At 55.0% G+C, this 19128-nt stretch overlaps 1 protein-coding gene across 8 annotated transcripts in view; it reads right to left on the bottom strand.

The window, feature by feature from the left end:
• RPS6KA2 (ribosomal protein S6 kinase A2) overlaps positions 1–19128 on the bottom strand; it is a 294983-nt gene that overhangs the window by 71385 nt on the left and 204470 nt on the right. For all 8 annotated transcript variants that reach the window (XM_045080056.1, XM_004769583.3, XM_013044355.2 and 5 more), the window contains 2 exons: positions 6798–6914; positions 767–848 (listed from right to left, as the gene is read on the bottom strand). In XM_045080056.1, the coding sequence (XP_044935991.1) occupies positions 767–848; positions 6798–6914 (199 nt within the window). The remainder of the gene's footprint in view (positions 1–766; positions 849–6797; positions 6915–19128) is intronic.

The raw sequence follows: 19128 nt of genomic DNA, 5'->3' as shown, positions 1-19128 counted from the left end.
TCTTGTCTTCTTGCTGCTACAAAGCCGGCCTCCCCCAGCCTATCCTCCGTGGCTCTGCTCCTCCCCAGGCTGTGGGGAGTGCGTACGACCAGGACAGTCTGCCACACCTGCCCAGGGCCTGCTGTGTGTGCCGGGGCACCTTGCCCCGCTCAGGGGACGGGCCCCTCCCTCCCCAAGGGGGTGAGCCGGCGGCGCTCGACTCTCCCCCACTGTTGGCTGCGGGGCTGTGCGCCAGGAGTGGGGCTCTCGCGTGCAGCGTCACTTTGACCATGTCAAGTGCTCACCCCTCCTTGGGGGCGGGGGTGGGCAGTGCTAGAATCAGGTGCTCCTGATTCTAAAACCCAGCCACGGGGACCCAAGGGAAGTGCCAGAGCCGTGAATCACGGTTTTTTTGGAAACTGAGGGATGTGGTCTCACTGAGGACTCAGGCTGCGCCGTGGTCCACACGCCACCGTCTGACCTGTTTCTGCTTTCCTCCCCGATGTGCTTCTTTGCGAATGGCACGCCACCGCCGGACACGTGGGGGAACGGTATTTACGCAATACGGCTTTCTCTCTGAAAAGTGCGGCAGGGTCGCAGGGCTGGGTTAACTGTCTGCAGTTAACTGACTCTTTACTGTCCGCAGAGAAACGCTCCGATACGCTCCTTTACAGACAGCTTCAGAAATCACGCGAAACTAGGCCGAATGTGTATTTAGGCAAGCGGCCGGCAGAGCACAGACCACAGCAGCGCGTCTCAAACACGACCAGCCCCGGGAGATGCTCACCTTTCAAGGTAGCTTTCTTAAGGACCTTCATAGCGTACAGCTGCCCGGCGTCCGAGCCCTTGGTCTTCCGCACCAGGAACACCTGGGAAAGAGCAGGGACATCTGAGGCTGGGGGAAGACGGTGGACCCGGACTTACTTGAGTCGACAGAACAATACGTGGGGGAGTTTAGGGGGAGTTTAGGGGGAAAAAATCCAGTGAAATAAATATGTAAAAGTTCCTCCAGCACCTCCTTCCTCACAGGACCCCGCCCGGTGTCTGCTCTGTGACCTGGAAGACACGACGTCCCCGCACAGGAATGTGGGTTGAGGGAGTCTGTCCTCGGTTCGCCGCGTGCTCTCCAGCCCGGGAGGCGGCTTCTGACCCAGAGCGTCCTGGCCCGGGGACAGCTCCTGCCCAGCCGCTGCCGCCACTCGGGACACAGACCAGGGTCAATGCCAAGGTTCCCTCCCTCCCCCGCCCAGACAAAAATGAGGGCAAGAGGGACAAGCCGGACCCACTGGATGCTGCCCCCGGAATGAGGGCCAGGCAGCCAGGGACCGTTAGGAGCAGGTTCCCCTTTCCCTTTGGATTTGGACTACTCAGCCACTGAGCGTTACTGTTTATCTTTGGGGGACACGTGACATGTCTGCACTTATCGGCTGGATGAAGCCGGCTGTGGCGCAGGTCCCCGGGGGCAAAGTCTGGGGTCCCACGGCCACACGGGGTGAGACACAAGCGTGTGCAGACGGGGGCTCTGCGTGGGGCGTCCTGCCGGGGATGAGCCTCTCGATGGGCGAGGAGCGCTGCCCCAGCCGCGGTCAGAAGGCCGGGCTGTGCAGAGACGCGTTACGTCCTCTGACTCATGGGAAGTCGTGCGCCCTGCAGTGTGTCCGCACACGCTCTGGTCCCCTCAGGTCTCCAAGCCCTGTCCCCAGGCTGATGCAGGCGCGCGGACAGAGGGGAGCAGCCAGGATCCAAGTGTTGGGCGGCAAGCCAGTGAGCAGGGGGGAGAGGCTGGGGGCCCCCTGAGGGGCCTGGGCCCGAGCATGAGTGCCCAGCACCCCAGAAAGAAAGCTGTGCCCTAAAAGGCATGGGGCTGAGAGGCAGGGGTGTCCATGGCGGGAAGGGGCTGTTGGCTAAACAACGACTCTAGCCGAGGGGGAGTGTGGCCTCTGGGTGCAGAACACTGCAAAACTGGACCTAAACACTCCAGCTGAGCCCTGGCCACGTGGCTGAGGACGGCCGTGTGGGGCCGCGGGCTGGGCCACTGAGTCACCACGCAGAGAAGCTGCCACGGTTCCTTGCTCAAGCCCTCCGTGCACCTCCCCTGGGGGCCGCGGACCTACCAACGCTTCACAGTGAAGCCCCGTCAGCCCCAAGATGGGCGTTCTCAGAAGACCGGTAACGGCATTAAAACCGCTCTTCCAACATGTGCAAGAGCCGAGCCATCTTTCCTGCATTCTCGTCCCTTTGTCCAGCTCCTCCCCCGCAAGGTAAGGACGGGGGTGCGTGACGCACACAGAGAACACGCCCGAGAGCGTACGTATGAGCTCAAGGACTCACGGACACCCCGTTCCGCCCGAGGCTGCCCTGGACGCCGAGTCCTCGGGGTCCGCCATCCATTAAGAGTAGTGGAAATGATGTCAAATTTTGCTTGATGCATTGCTCATAAAACCATTTTCTCTTTTGTATTTCAGGCTTTTATAAACGAGGTGATTGAAGGTGACGCTGTTTCTACACACGTGTCATTAAAAGAGCTCTTCCCTTTCTGGAAAGAGCTGGAAGAAACTCCATTCTTGCCGTGCTCCGAAGCCCGCACTATGCGCGGGGCCGTGGGGTTCGACTGGAACCACAGCAGGAGGGACCCCAGGGGAAGCAGGGCCCGACAGGAGGCAAACAGAGCCTTGAGGGCACAAGCCACGGTGCCATCAGTGCCACAGTGAAGACGGTCACAAGTGCGGAGAGCGGCTCGAGCCGCAGGTGGCCGCTCCTGACCAGCGCTCCGTGCCGCCACCTCTGGGGCTGGATGCGTCGTTCAGGAACACGTTCCGTTGCAGTGAGGTACGTTCTGGTTAATCCCAGTAATGTCAGCACCTGCAGGGCCGACCTTCCGTCTCTAACCCAGCGGTAATGTGCTCCCCAATCCGTTCCGACCGCTTCTTTAGCAGCTCAGCATGTAACATGCAAGGACATTGCTTGGGGACACACAGAGACAGATCCCGTGCCACTCTACATCGCCCCCAATCTTCAGGTCTCATTGTAATCAGCAAAGCCACTGCCTGATTCAGCAAACCTCTCAGCTCCGAGAGCCGCAGCGTTGCCACCGGTCGGCAGTGCTCCCCACAGGGGAGCCGGCTGGGGGGCGGTCGTGCACCCGCAGGGGAGCCGGCGGGGGGGCGGTCGTGCACCCGCAGGGGAGCCGGCGGGGGGGCGGTCGTGCACCCGCAGGGGAGCCGGCTGGGGGGCGGTCGTGCACCCGCAGGGGAGCCGGCTGGGGGGCGGTCGTGCACCCGCAGGGGAGCCGGCTGGGGGGCGGTCGTGCACCCGCAGGGGAGCCGGCTGGGGGGCGGTCGTGCACCCGCAGGGGAGCCGGCTGGGGGGCGGTTGTGCACCCGCAGGGGATGCTGCGGGATGCCGGATCCTTCCTCCGAAGGAAGACGTTTAAACACCCATTCTTATGTGCTACCAACTAAGTGACAGGGAAGCCAGGGCATGTTTTTGTTTGGGTTGATCCTGTCTCAGAACGTGGGAACTGTCATCTGCCTCTCTCCCCTGAATATTTTAAAGAAAAGAATGTTCCCACACCGACCCCTGGTGTTCACCCACGAGGGACACCAAGGAACAGGCAGGGGGACAGGAAGGAGGGGGCCGGCGTCACTTCTGGGCTCTCCGGGGGCTCCGACGCCTCTCCTGCCTGCAGACTCTCAGGGAGCACTTGGTCCACACCAGGACCGACACCGGGACACACTGTGCCGCACCTTCCAGAGTTTCACTGTTTTCCCGATTCAGTGCTTAAATCTCTTCGAGTACAAGGCTGCTTCTCCTGTCCAGGCACCGCTGCTGCCTGTGCTCTCTGGACACCCTTGAAGTCCTGACGGCCTGACAGATGACTAACGACCAGAGATGCTCTCCATGACTCCCAGCAAACTGCTCTGGAAAACTGGTTATTTTGCTTCCTACACTTTGTAGGACTGACTTGGAGAGAAGAGCTTGTGCTGCCCTCTGTGTGGTCCTGCTTTGGGCCCATAAGCCCCCGTCGTCCCTCCGAGAGATGCCATCAATAGGGGGTCATCTTCTGGGGTGGAGCTGCTTCCATCTGGGGACCAGGCCTCTGCTGCACAAGTAGAACAGAGCCGCCGAGGGAGGACCCATCCGGGCCCCTGCTGTGGGCAGGATGGCAAAGGTCCCTGGACGAGCCTGCCGTTGGAAGCGGGCATCAGCGTGAAGGCCACGTGTGGGAGAGACGGCACTTACGCCTTCCTGCGGCTCCGGCGCCTGCAGTCACCGCACAGAGGAAAGACGGAATGGACAGGCCCAGTGACAGGGGAACGGACGGGCCCAGTGACAGGGGATCGGAGGGGCCCAGTGACAGGGGAACGGAGGGAACCCAGTGACATACAGCCTTGGGACACTGAGGTCCAGATTAACGCTGGCTCTTCGGTCCTGGGAGCAGAGGCAGGAAGGGTGCAACGCGGACATTCCGTTCCGTCTTGTGTTTCTCTTCTAGAGGCGAAAGCAGGACGAGCCTGCATCAGGACGTACAGTGCTTGTTTAGGGGCGATGAGTAAAACACTGTGCAGTGTCGGAACATGCGGCGTTCCCCCTCTTGTCATGAGTTTTGCTTTTATAAAAAATTCCCGACAGGCAGCACTGCGTGGACTAAGAGAATGTCTACCTGCGTGCAGCTCTCTAGTGCCTGATGTTGGCCCCAAGGCATCCCAGGGCCCTTCTGAGCGGTCTCTGGAGTCCTGTCCCGTTTGGTCGACACCCCTTGTCCGCCGGGGGCTCTGGTCTTCACTCTCAGGCCCGGGGGGGCCCCACCTACGAGCTGCGAATTAGGTCGTGAGCAGAGGCTGGAACACCCGTTCACGTGGCCACTGCCTCTTCCTCTTCGCTCTCGTGCTCGCCGTTACCTGCCGCGCCGTACGCGGACCGGCCCGTGCGTGTGGACGAGCAGGTGCGCAGGAGGCCGGGGAGGACCGCACGGGGCGCGACAAGCATGGCTGTTCCCACGGTTCCACCAAACACCATTCGCTGTTTGACTTGTTTTCCGAAGAACAGCTTTTGAAAGCAAATTCAAAATTTGAAATTCGGAGGGAATTGGACAAAGCCTTTCTCCCTTCCTCTGGAACCCGGGTCTGGGAGGAGGGCATCTTCAAGGGCAGCTTCTGTCCAGGTGAGTGTCTGGACACACCCCTCGAGCCCCAGACGCGTGGCTCCGTCGAGCTCAGAAACGTCGGTCTGTGGGTCTGTTCCCACAGCCGGAGCTGCGGGTGGTAGGTGGTGTCCACAGCGAGGTCAGAGGGACCCAATCCCATGGCAGTGCCCACAGTGGCCCACACCTGGACCGCTCGGCGGAGAATGTGCGCCAGAAACAATCCCTGGGGAGTGTCTGTGGATTTGCTTGTCTCCGTTCTGAAATCCTAGTTCTTAGAGAAAGAATGATGCCTTTTCCTCTTTCCTGACGTTTCTAATGAGCGGCGCACATCCCATCACCACTTCAGTAGGCTCTGCCATGTGCCTTCAGTAACGCTCCCCAGGCTGTCAGAGACCGACGTCTTCATCCCCTGCTTCCCGAACACCTTACAGTCCACATTACATGGCCGTTTTTGCAGGACACGAAACTCTGAATGCAGAAAATCTGGCGTGGCTCAAAGTGACTGTGTTTGTGTGTAACTGAGTGTACACTCCTCCTTCCCACGTTATTGTATGAAAGCGGGAAAGAAAACAGAAAGACAGGCCACCTTATATGCAGGCCCAAAGAGAAGTATTGCAAGCAATCCCGTTTTCATGGTCTGAAGAGACTTGCAGAGCACCATTAATGTGTTACTAGTCGTGCATGAAATCAACAGGCACCAGATCGCATCTTGACACAAAGTCCTCTGAAGAACGGGCAGATCTGGCGAATATCCGGGCAGATCTGGCGAATGTCCACGTGCTGTGCAAAACGACACTTGGAAAGCTGGTCGCTGCTCTGCCTGTGCCCCAGGGAGGGGCCGTACCGCTCTTCTCGGGCCCCGATACTCCAGAAATCATGCCGTCAGGGTCTCCGGATTTCTCGCTGTTGCACGGGGACGTGGAGGACCCAGCACGGCGCTGGAAGGACCCTCATGCAGCCAGCACTGAAGATGTCTGTGGTCCGCGGGACCGGACGCGGCCCGAGTGAAGGGCCGCCCACTTCTCATTCCTGGGAGGGACCGGCCTCACCACACCTTGACGGTGACGCAAAGGGCATGATTCTGTGTGCAGATAAGCTGAGGCCATGGCTGGAGGGCCGTCCAATGACACGGCTCGTGCCGACCCCATCACACAGAGAGGGAAACTGAGGCTCGAGAGAGCGTCTGCACAGCTGAGACACCGGGCAAGGAGATGAGGCCGGCGGCGAGGCCCAGCCTTCCTTGACCCCTGGGTGCCGGCCACGTGCCAGCGCGAAGTATGCTGCTTTCTTCCTTCTGGTCAAGTCTGCTCTCGGGGAGGCACGGCCTCAAGGTCAAGAATGCTCCTCACCGTGGGGACGAGGAGACGCCCAGGAAGTCTGAGGAGAGGGGCGCGGTGCGGGCATTCCTGCGGGCCCACACGGTCGTGGTTCGCACGCCCTGCACGCGTCGTAAGCGTGCAACACGCGTGTGGGTGGCAGTGCGCATGGGGCTTGCAGACGGGGGGCTGTCCGCGAGCCTCACCCCCTCGGCCTCAGGGTCACAGCGCCCATGTTCAGGAGCCGGCCTGGCCGTCGCTCGTCTCCCCTGACATTCAAGTGCTTCCCGCCCTGGGATGGGGGACCTGCCACGGCGCGCGAGCCCCGCTCAGGCGGAATCCAAGCTGCAGCTTACCTTTCCGTAGGATCCTTGTCCTAGAACTTTGAGCAGTTCGAACTGGGAGGGGTCGGCCTTCTCGAAGCCTTCCTTCACATGGTGGCTGATGTCGATCTCCTGGACGGTGCCTTCCTCCTGCAAGACAGCAGCGGCACACGGTGAGGACCCCACCCGCGGCTCCTCCTGGCTCACTGCCTCCGCCCTGCACCGAAGTTACCGCGCTGGCTTAGGTTACGGATTTTAAGGACTGCGGTAAAGGCAGAGAAAATCTCTTCTCAACCCTCAAGGTCTTCCAGCCGGACTGAGGGCTAAATTTACATGAGACTGATGAATAGGAGAAAAAAAATCAATTATTCGGTGTGCCCAGAGGGTCAGTGACAACACGGAGACCTAGAGAAATGACCAGAATGGGCAGTTCTTTTGTTTTTTGGGTTTTTTTTTTTTTTTTAAAGATTTTATTTATTCGAGAGAGAGAACGAGCGAGCACAGACAGAGGGGAGGGGTAGAGGCAGAGGCAGAAGCAGGCTCCTCGCTGGGCAGGGAGTCCGAGGGGGGCTCGATCCCAGGACCCCGGGATCATGACCGGAGCCAAAGGCAGAGGCTTCACCCACTGAGCCCCCCAGTGCCCCCAGTTTTTATTTGTTATAGACAAAAGGACAACACATCTGCCAGGAATTGGCCAAAGAAGGCCTGACTTTGGGAGCGTCTATTAACTAGGAATTCTAAAGAAAGAGGATTTGTGCTGGGGCAGAGAACCAAGAAAAAGTAGCAAAGGCTCCTTTCTCTAGGGACAGACAGTCTCTAGCTCCTGGTCACGGGTGGTACCCTCCACAGGGCGGGCATACCGCGGCATGTGTGACATCACAGAGCTTCACACCGTTGTCCTTATGTGTGCCTATCTTGGGAAGCAGGCCAGGGGAGCTGGTACTGTGTTCTTTTCTGCATGGATATTTGTCCTTAGGTCTCATCTCAAGGACACGGCAGAGGTTCTCCACAAAATCCATCCTGCATCTAACACTTTGGGCCAAAGTTGGGATAGGGATGATCATGGAAGCCCTGCAGCAGAATGAACCTCTGGGACTCTGTCCTAATGTCTGCGGGCCCCACACGTGGCCCTGGCTTGTGACATGCAGACGCGTGTCCTCTTCCTCCTCCTTGAAGCATGTCTTTGGCTCAGCTAATGCCAAGTGCTTTTCATTGGTCTCCCAGGGACCATGTTTCAGAAGAAGCAGTCAGATAGGGTTTTTTCTGCCAGTCCAGAAGCAAGATTCCCTAGTAGGAAAAAAAGCCCTTGATCTTTCAATGAAAACATTGACAGAAATCACCATGATTTCTTCATCAAAGAACTTCCTGTCCCCAAAGACGCATCACTTCACTTATAACCCTGGGAATCCGCCCGACGCCAGCAACGGGAAATTGGAAACCTGGAAAGGAGGCGCTTTTCCTGACACCGGAGGCTGCTGCTGCGGAGTCCGGCTCTGCTTCTCCCAGACTCTCTTTCCAGCCCCTCCGTCCATCGGAGCGCTTACCCCTGCTCCGTCATCTTGGCACTGGGCGAAGTGCTGAACACCAGCAGAATGGGTGGGCCGAGAAGCTCGTCTAAAAATAGCGACCAGTAATCACAAGCACATTGTGTTCTGGGCACTCAGGACTTCTCATTGTTTCTTTCATTCCTTAGAAAATGGTTTTGAAGTAGAGATTCAGTCCTAGTGAGGCCCAGAGCCGCGAGTGTGGGAGATGGGTTTCCACTCCCGCGGCGCTGGGACGCCCGGCTTCTCAACGGGTCTTAGTCCAACAGCAGATACTTTCAAGTGAAATCAGAATAACAATAGATTACATTACAACGGTCTCTCTAAAATGTACAAAAATTTCAGTTTCTCAAAAGTTATGAACTGTACTGTTTTATCTCTGTGTAACCAGCACTGGACACCTTTTAAAGTAGAGTGAGGGGGTGCCTGGGTGGCTCAGAGGGTTAAGCCTCTGCCTTCGGCTCAGGTCATGATCTCAGGGTCCTGGGATCAAGCCCCGCATCGGGCTCTCTGCTCAGCGGGGAGCCTGCTTCCTCCTCTCTCTCTGCCTGCCTCTCTGCCTACTTGTGATCTCTCTCTGTTAAATAAATAAATAAAATCTTTAAAAACATAGAGTGGGGTCGTACACGCTGCAACACCTCACCCCAGGCAATCTGCCTATGCGAGAACATGTCATGTCACTTTTTCTCTTCCGGTGGAGAGAGAATGCTCCAATTTCCACCTCGTTGAGGATTTGCCATTTTTGTACAAGCGATGGTTTTTCTGATTGTGAGCAGAAACAATGAATATAGCCAAAATGGATGCTTTTTGATTCGTTCATAAGGTTCCAGGAGCGTGGGTAGGAGACGGCTACTAGAGCGTCACTGATTTGTGATCAGGTCTGGAATAAGTAAGGACCTGGAGCGCAGGCCACCCATCGGGGGTATCGTTAGACTGCAGCCTGGGGAGGAAGTCACGGCTACCGACTTGCCCGCTAACGCCTCGGACCTCCTGGACCAGCCCCTTTTCTGTTAACCCAGCACGTTCCAGCCACGGGCCCACTGACCGCCCTCGCCCTACGCCGCGGTCCATCCCCCAGAATCCGATTTCCCTCCTGAAATAACTTCCATCACGCAGCCGTGGTAAAGCAGTCCCCACGCCCCAACAAGGTCGTAATTCTCCAAATCCCATCTTTCCGCAGCTTCGTTAACAAAGTCACACGCTGAGTAGAAAGTCCAAGTCACGCTGAGCACGGGCGCAGGGGGACGGTGCAGGGCGTGGACTCTCAGCGCGGCTGCTGCGATCTCCCCCGACCACACTTCACAGTACGTGTGTGTTTCATGACGATTCCAGATCATTGCTCCTCTTCAGGCCCTCTTTGCGGAGAGCCGGAGGCCCTCGGTGGCAGTAAATGAGGTCCCTCCGCCACTGGGACGCTGTCAGGTGGCGCACTTACTGTGGGAGCCCCCCGGATGTCCCGGGCCCTGGACATCCCCACCGCGTCCGCGCTCCCGGAGCGCCAGCCGGTGAAGCCGACTTCACACCGTTGTCGCGGGACGCAGGCCGGGGCCAGTCCCCCAGCGGCCCCTCCTCCCGCCCACCGCACCCCTCCCGCTGCAGCCGTTCCCTCCTTCCGTGTCAGACCCACGGCTCACAAACAAACAAATCTCCGCGAGCATTTCAAGTGTGGTGTGTTCTCGCTGCCCAAGAACTTAGAGCCAACGTACCCCAAGCCCACAGCTAGTTCCCCTCTGAGAAGGGGCTCGGAGACCTGGGGCTTCGTCCCCTGATCACTGGCGCTGCGGCTCTCCTCCTGCGTGAGCTCGGGAAGGTCTTTAAGAGCAAAACCCGAGGGTGCCCCATTTTAGATTCCGGAGTTTTGCCTTTCTAGTGACATTTTGGCTTGAATTTGCCTGAGGATATTTTGTTTTTCTCTTTCCCAAAACCTTAAAAGAAAGAAAGAGGGGAGGGGCGCGGAGGGGCGGGGAGGGGTGGGGAGGGGCGGAGCGGGGAGGGAGGGGAGGTTGAGCCGACGCTGACCACAGGGGCCCGGGTCGCAGGAAACACGCAGATGCAGGCAGCGAGGGGGCCATGCCCAGGCATGTCTGCCCTGATTCCAGATAGAATGTCCTGTTTTTTGGCTGATTTTTGCCCAAAAGGGCATCTAGAATTACAACGACACCCACGTCTCATTTTGAAATAAATGCCTTTTCTTTGTTATCACACAGGCTATTTTATCTAGAACTCTGTGGATTTTAATATTATTCCTTTAAGAAAATAAACTCTGTCCCTAAATGCTCTACACAGGGCACTAAACGTTTGGTTTCTAGTGTGACTCCTGTAAAGGGTTTTTTTTAAATAGGTTGAGAAATTTGGTGAGGAGAAAGTGGTACCTGCTTCACAAGCAAGAGGGTTTCAAAAATGTTCTAATGTGAGCGAGAAAAGCTAGAGAAGAAGACGGTTTATGTAACATCAATACGTGACAAGGTAATGTGTGACAATGAATTTTTAAAATCCCTCTTGAATTGTGTTTGGACTTCTGACGGTCCCAGAGCTTGTCGGGCAGGTAACCCAGCAGAGCCAGGCGGGGCTGGTGGGCTGCGGCACTGAAGAAGGCGGCAGGTGGGAACAGCTCACAGCGGCCCGCTCCTCCCTCAAAAGGTCCCCTTCTGAGAGAATCCTCCGTTCCAAGGATTTTCATTCATTCATTTATTTATTTATAAAGATTTTATTAATTTATTTGATAGATACAGAGAGCACTTGTAGGCAGAGCTGGAGGCAGAAGGAGAGGCGAAGCAGGCTCCCCTCTGAGCAGGGAGCCCGATGCGGGACTTGATACCAGGACCCTGGGATGATGACCCGAGCTAAAGACAGACGCGCCACTGACTGAGCCACCCGGGCGCCCTTCGTGTCATTTTGAAAGGGAGAATATTTGTGAAAAGCATGTGCAGATTAAAAGTTGTGAACTATTAATGATAAAGACATAGAACATAAAAATTGGGCAAGTGCCAGCTTCACCTCCAGAACAGGGGGCGAGTTCATTGTAGAAATCACCAATCACAGGTAGGATATCAATCCCGCGAAGGGTACAGATGGATGATGAAACAGGTGGTTTATAAAAGTGTAGAAAAGAACAAGAAAGGGCCTAGCCTCTGCGTCGCTGGGAGCAAGTCCGTCAGAGCCACGGGGGAGCAAGGAGCTCGTCAGATGTGCAGACCCTGGGGTGGGGGTGGGCCAGGCCTGGAGCCTGCGGAGGACGGGGTCCTGGCTCGGACGCAGACCGGGGCTGCTCGGAGCTCCCGGCCCACACCAGCCGTCCTCCGTCCTCCAGCGCTTCCCAGCGACGTAAGTGCGAACCTCTCCGTTGTCCCCCCGTGCCCCCCCCCCCCCGGCTACCCCGGGGGCAGACACAACTCTGAAGGGATTTTCCAAACTCAGGGTCTCCGGTAGTTCCTCTATCCACTGGCTCTGGCTTCCACCATCTCACAGCAAGTCCGGACAGAGCGCTACACCCGGGGGTCAGATCCCCAAGCTACCCACCACTCTGTCTTCCTCAGGACGTTTCCCTCACGGGCACCCGGGACGTCTTGCTCCCTGGGACCCTCCTACCTCCCCATTCTTCTGGCTCCTCCTTCCTCATCTCCCCGCCTCAGTCCCTGGCCTTCTCCCCCGGAATCACCCCCTTGGACCTCACCCCAACCTTTACGCCAACCTTTGGACGGGACCTCTCCCCAGGACTCCGACCCTGGAGGCCCATCACCAGCAGCCGCGTGTGTGAGAGCCGTCTGGGGGCACAGGGTCCCGTGTCCTCCTTGAGGTCTTTCTTCATGCAGGGGTGGGTGCAAGTTCCACTGGGACTTGTCACCTGCACCTGCCCTGTGAGGCCAGGAGGCCTCCTCACGTTCAGAGCTTTGCCAACTGTCATCACGGAGGCGGTCAGCTTTCACCGCCCCTCGTTCTGGGCTCTCCCTCTAACACCGGTTTTGGCCTCTGAATATTTGCTACTAACTTCCCAACTCACTGAAGCATTTCCGTATTTTAAGAAAGATGTAAAGACGTAGACAGTATCCAGTAGTATAGACTGGTTTTAGCAACACAGTCTAGGGAGTTGCTAGAAGCGGCAGCTTGGGGATGCTTCTGAGGCAGAGAAAAACCACCACAGCTGTCTGTGTCTCCTCCGGGAGGTACAGCTGAGAGCGGAGGCTCTAGAGGGCCCCGGGAGGTGTGGGGTGGCGGGGGGGTAGTGAACCGTCTCTGTAGGTTTGGGGTCTTCGTTCCCAGTAGAGCTTGCTGGACCCATGAAGACACACGGCTCACTGCGGAAACCCCGGGGAGGATGGCCTCGTTCATAGCGCTAATATGACGTGAGAATGACCAGAACCACAAACCTTAAGAGCCAGAAGGACCCCCTTCTTTCAGACAGGTTGGGGGGCTCCTTCAGCACATTGGGGGCCTGGATCCACCCTGCAGGCAGCACCACGGCCCACGGAGCAGGCCCGGGCCCGGTGGGAGGAGCGTTGCACCTGCCCTGGGCAGCGTGTCTGCTCTCTCCGCCGTGCGGGGACGAGGCCCCTGCGTTTGTCCCATCCATTTCTCGGGACACCATGTCTGCAGGAAGTTTCCTCTCCATCTCTCAGGGGCAAAAATAAGCTGAGCCACTTAGTATAGGACATGAGTGGAAACCACGCTGGTCCTATCACTTGCTGGAATCCAGACCAAACAGAGATAGCTTTATTTAGGAAGAAATCCACAACTGCACGGAGGGAGGTGATAAGGCAGGCGGAGGTCTGGGAAGAGAAAGGAAACTGCCGGTGAAACGCTGAGACAGCGACAGCGACAGAAGCTCTGAAATTTCAGGAGAGGGACACACGACACCCTGAGCAGGGGAAAGATGGGCTCAGCTGCCCGAGGGCTGTTTCCACCCTGCTCGTTGCCAGTGTAGGAAACACAGGTGTGTTTGACCCGGTGCTCGTGGGCCGCCGAACTCCCGGCGGGCCGGGCAGCTGTGCCGACACACGCAACCGGCTGCTCGCACTCCTCCCGGGATGCTGCGTGCCCTTCTTCCCAGGGAAAAAGCACCAGCAGAGAGGCGCTGTCACCGGGGTAGCTCACAGCCGGGAACACTGGGCCGGGACGGGGCGTCTGCACCAGGCGTCGGGGCAGCACGGAGTGAAGGACGCAGAGGCGGCACGGGAGACGCGGCTGAGGCAATGCCCCTCCATCCCCAATCCTGCCCTCGCCCGCCTCCACTCCTGTTAGTTCTGGTTGCCGAAGTGAGGTGAACGTTCCCCTCTGTGCTCCCCGCCGCGGTCCGGCTTTGCCGCCCTCACCTGCTGTCCCCTCCCATCACCTTCCTGTCCATCCTCCGGGAGGGCCCCCTGCCCCGGCCCCCGGGGAAGCAGCGTCCGTGAGGCGCGAGGCACGGGGCTGTGGCGCCGTCCCACTGTCCTCCAAAGCTGCCTTTGCTGAGGTGCTCGTGGGTCATCTCTAACGCGAGCCGAGAAAGGCACGGTTTGCAGATGTGAATTGATGCAGAGCCTCCCGACTGGGTGTGGCTGGAAAACGTGAGCCTGGGGTCCGGCCCCAGAGACGTCTCCTCCAGGAACCGACGGCCTTCTGGGGGGATGGTGGTGTTCTGCGGCAGCAGGATGGGCGCACAAAGGGGGCTGACGACCTTATTCCTTTGCACAACTTTCAATCAGCTCCCAGTAAAGACCGGCGGAGGGTGATGGGCCCCCGGCAGGAGCTCACCGAACAGACAGTTACCACCACGCTGCTTCTCTTCCTCTTCCTCAGAACCTTTACACGTCGGGTCTGAGACGCATAGCACGGAAACGGATGTACTGAGCAGTAAGAGAAAACACAGGCTTTAAAATCCCAGATGAGGAGCCTACGTGATGACAGCCCACAGCGGCAGTATTGCTGAGGAAGCTACAGTCGTACCCCGGTGAGAGCCGGTGGGACAAACGTCAGGCTTTTTCCAGCGAAGAGAACATTTTGTTTATCTGAATATCACTTTCTCCAAGACTGAAGTATTTATTCATTTCTTGTTTACTTATTCAAGTTTATTCATTAATTTTTTTTTAGTAATCTCTATACCAAACATGGGTCTTGAACTCACGACTCCAAGATTAAGAGTCGCATGTTCTTCCGACGGAGCGAGTCAGGCGCCCCAATTAGTTGTGCATTTCTGACTTGATATCCTCGTTTTATTTATTTTCTCCAAATCGACACTTTGTAAATGTTTGATAAGTACCTCTATCAGAACAAGTGATCAAAAACGGACGTTCCTAGGGCTCCTGGGTGGTCCCATCTGTTAAATGCTCAGCTGCTGATTCCCGCTCAGCTCATGACCTCAGGGTCGCAGAATCCAGCCTGGAATCAGGCTCCTTGCTCAGCCGAGTTTGCTTGGGTTTCTCTCTCCTGCTGCCCCTCCCCCACGGCTGCACACTCTCTCTCTCTCTAAAATAAATAAATCTTTAAAAACAAACAAACAACAACAAAAACCCTGATGCTCCTGATGGGGCAGAAACGCTCAATCAGCCAGTGGTCGGCAACCCCGTGCCTGAAGGGCTCTTTCGCTCACATGAGGCTGTTTTCTGTTTCGAGTCCTCTGCAAGCAGAGTCTGTGAACAGCCCTGGGTCCCCAGCCCACACCTGGGCACCAGCCTTGCCCAGGATGCCCTAAGCACCCGGTCTGACAGTGACACGTCCGTTCTCACGACGGATCATGGCCCGCTCTTCTTCCCTCTCTAGCAAAAGGGTCAGTGCCGCGGCCGGACTACACCGCTAGAGGCAGAAGACAAATCCACGAGTGTCGTTGTGGGGGTTTCACTTATTTTTCTCATCAGAAGAAACTCTGAGGTGTGGAACCACGGCTCTCCAGCACCATCCATAAGAACTTACATCCAGGGCTACTGGTCAGAGGGTAGGTTCAAATCTTCAAAAGGGCAAAGAATATTCTCCGAGACAATGTGAACCACCAACATCGACATGGGTTGTTTGTGTCTCTGGATAGATGCAGAAGATCCTTCCTGTCAGTCTGTCCTGGGGAACAAACTAATGAAAGTTTCTCTGGCGTCCAGGCGCCAAACCGCCCAAAAGCCTAGTCAAGGGCAAACACTGTGCTGATGGCAGAAACCACGGGCTGTAGTAATTCCCGAGCTCAGGGGCTTAGGGTGACAGCACCTTCTCCAATGGAGCGAGCAGAGGAAGGAGGGAGCCTGGGGAAAGACCGATGGGGTGTCTCTAAGCGTAGCTGCGTAGAGAAAGAAATTTGGTTTCCACAAAGAAAAAGGGGCTTACGTAACAGATTTTTTTTAATGGTCCAACAACTCCCGTGGCAATAGTTACTGAGACGGACGGCTCCGATTGGAAAAGCCTGATCCTGGAATGTGAATGGACACTCCCCGCCCTTCCTCTGAAAGGAGCCGCACAGGGCAGCCCTTCCTGCAGGAGGCGCTGGCCCCGGCCCCTGGGCAGGGTCTAATCTGCTGAGGGCAGACGAGCAGACTGTGTCCGGTACAGATAAGCGCGCGCGATTCAAACTGATAACATTATTCCCATTCAGAGGGGAACAATTTGCAAAAGGATCGTAAGATGCCCCTTGCCTGGGGAGAATAAAGGCAGCATCACTGTCCAGCACCACTGTAAGGGCTTGAATAAAGGCAGCACCACTGTCCAGGGCGAGGAGGGGATGAGCTCTGTTTTGGGGAAAACCGTTATTCAAGCCCTTGAAGAAAGCCCTGCTGTGATAGAAGGTCATCAGCTGCGATGCAAGAAAGGATCTCAGGAGCCGCTGTGTTTTAGAGAGAAAGAAACGTGAGCAGAGAGAAAACCTCCAGGAATAGGAAAGTGATGGTCTTCCGCGCCCACGGCCTTTATCCCATACAGAATTCCCACGTGTGTTCACACCTTTTGACCCAGGAATCTCAGCGTTCAGACTTTATAAGTAAAATTTGAATATAGGAAGCTGTTTCTACAATGCTTTTTAAAAAATACCTAAGAATGAAGAAATGGGAAACAATTAAATGTCCAGGAAACTTGTAAGAATTCGGTGAACGGTGATCCATCGCCCGCGTGGGATTGTACATGTGGCATCAAAAGCGACTGTGCCGCTTACAATTGCTCCCGGAAAGATGGGATACTTGGGTGAAACCTAACAAAAGGCATACGGTCGCCATGTGCTGAAAACCATAGAATGCTGCAGAAAGAAATCAGAGAAGAGCTAAGTAGACACAGAGCAGAAGACACAACCTAGTGAAGAGTTTAATTCTCCAAAAACTGATCCGTACGTATAACGCAACTCGTATCAGAACCTCAGCGAGGCATTTCTGCAGGTGTAGACAAGCTCATTCTCAAACGGAAGTGCAAATGCCCCAAACCAGACACAGCTAGAAACAATTCTGAGAAAGAATGACCAAGCGGAAGGAGTCACCAGAGTCGTGTGCCGGCTGACGAGGTCGCTGGAGTGATGGTGGGAGGGCGGTACCGGGGAGGGGCAGACGCGGGGGCCAATGGAACAGAAGGGGAGCCCTGGAATGGACCCATCCAGTTACGCCCAGCTGCTCTCAGACAGCGATGGCAAGTTAATCCGATGGAGGACGGAGAGTCTTTTCAACAAAGAGTGCTGGACCAGTGGACCCCAAGGGAAAATAACGGAAAAAAATAAAATAAAAGCAAAGTGACCTAAATCCCATAACTTCTACAACAATTTACTAAAAGTGGATCGGAGATATAAATGTAACCATAAAACTATATAATGTTTAGTAGAAAAGATTCAGGACCTACAGCTAGGGGGAAGGTTTTAGATAGGACCCCGAAAAGCATTATCCCTAAAAGGGAACATTGATAAGTTGAACTTAATCAAAATTTAACATGTTTGCTCGGAAAGAGTCTGCGAAGAAGAACAGAGATGCCAGAGGCTCTGGAGAAAACCCTTGCAAAACACTCATCCAATAAAACACAAACCCAACAAAGGTCTGTGTCCACAACATGAAGAATTCTCAAAACTTGACAGTAAAATAAAACGATCCGATTAAAAAACAGGCAAAAGAGATGAACAGTTGTTTCACAAAAGAAGATACATGGACGCAAAGAGCCACATGAAAATATACTCAGCATCTTTAGCCATCAGAGAAATGTAAAACTGCAATAAGACACAGCTACTTCCCTATCAGCGACTACAGTAAACAGCAAAACGCTGATAACATCAAATGCTGGCAAGGACACAGAGAAACTGGACCCCCATGGCCGGCAGGGAAGGGAGTGATAGGGCCACTGGGCCACTGGGACGTTCTTACAGAATGCACTCACAACATGCACCTCCTTGGATAGAATCCCAGAGGAATGAACACTCTGTGCATATAAAAACCTTTCTTTGAAACACCCAGGCTGGGAGCAACCCAGCATATCGAAGCGACCCGAGACTGATCGTCGCACAGTGACACAGAACAAACTATAGACGCGCACCACTTGGGTGAATCGCCGGGGAATCCTACGGAGTAACTACAGCCCACCTCCACAGGCTGTATTCACAGGATTTGCTTTGTATGTCATTCTTGAAATGACGAAATTAAAGAGAAAAAGAGCATATTAGTGGTTGTCGGAGGTAGCGAATGGTGTAGGTGTGTCCATGGAAGAGTTGTTGGAGATGAGGCAGTTCTGTGTCCTGACTGTAGTGGTGGTTACATGAATCTACGTGTGTAATGAAACTCAACTGTACACAGACACACACACACCGACACACCGACACACACACACACACACACACACACCGACACATACCGACACATACACATCAACACACAGACACCGATACACACATACACACAGACACACACAGACACACACAGCTGGTGACGCCCGAACGAAGTCTGTTGATGGCACCACACGCCAAGTCCCTAGCTTTAACACGGCCGCACTGTGACACGATGTGTCACCCACAGGGAAATTGGGTGAAAGGCAGAGAGGGGTTCCCTACTAGCTTTTGTAACTTCCTGCAACCGTGTAATTATTTGAGAATAAAAAAATTTTAAAGTGATTTTGAAGTCCATTTGGCAACACTGAAAGAGTCTTATCACGAGATTGTAAATTTAAGGAGGCAGTCTATGAATTTTATGTACACGATGGTGATCATGATATTTAAAAGATGTGTAAGAAAATATTTATGGAAAATATTTTGAGGCATTAATGGTGGCAAAATTGGAGGACTACAAATGACTCATTTTCTTCCCATTGCTTTCTCAATTTCATTATAAAGAAATACAAACGTGATCAAGAAGACCCAGGTCTCTATATAAGGAAATCTAAAACACAGTAAAGTCACCTAAATAACCATCTACGTGAGATGCCCCAGCAACTCCTCCCCAGCAACACCGACGCACTATGGGAAGTTTAGGCAAAACTAACTGTGAGCTAATTAAGCAGATAAAATCTCGCTGCAAGAAAACAAAAAGACGGAAGCCAGCATTAAACACTTTGGATACCATTTCTGGATGCAAAGAAGAAACTTGCCATTTGGTGAAGAAGAAAGGCTCAATATTTTTAAAGCTATTAAAATTTTTATACTCAACATGCAGGATTCATCTTGGGGATTAACACAAAATTCCCTACCAGGGTGCAGATGGTAACCAGAGGCGTGCGCTCGGCGGAGACCAGCGCGTACTTTCCAGCCTGGCGGGAGGCCAGGGAGTTAACAGACTATTTTCTTGGGACGCCAGGTACGTGGGGAGGGTGGTGCGAACTCAACTGGAAACCGCCTCACAAAAGCTGGTTTAAAAGTGAGATTGGAGATGGATGAATGTCCGCTACAGCTAATCAGACAACCAAGCTGAGTATGA

The sequence above is a fragment of the Mustela putorius genome, unplaced genomic scaffold (assembly GCF_011764305.1).
Source record: "Mustela putorius furo isolate JIRA1106 unplaced genomic scaffold, ASM1176430v1.1 tig00000450_pilon_pilon_pilon, whole genome shotgun sequence".
Lineage (NCBI taxonomy): Eukaryota > Metazoa > Chordata > Mammalia > Carnivora > Mustelidae > Mustela > Mustela putorius.
The sequence above is the reverse complement of the archived record's forward strand: the minus strand, read 5'-3'. Positions and strand labels throughout refer to the sequence as shown.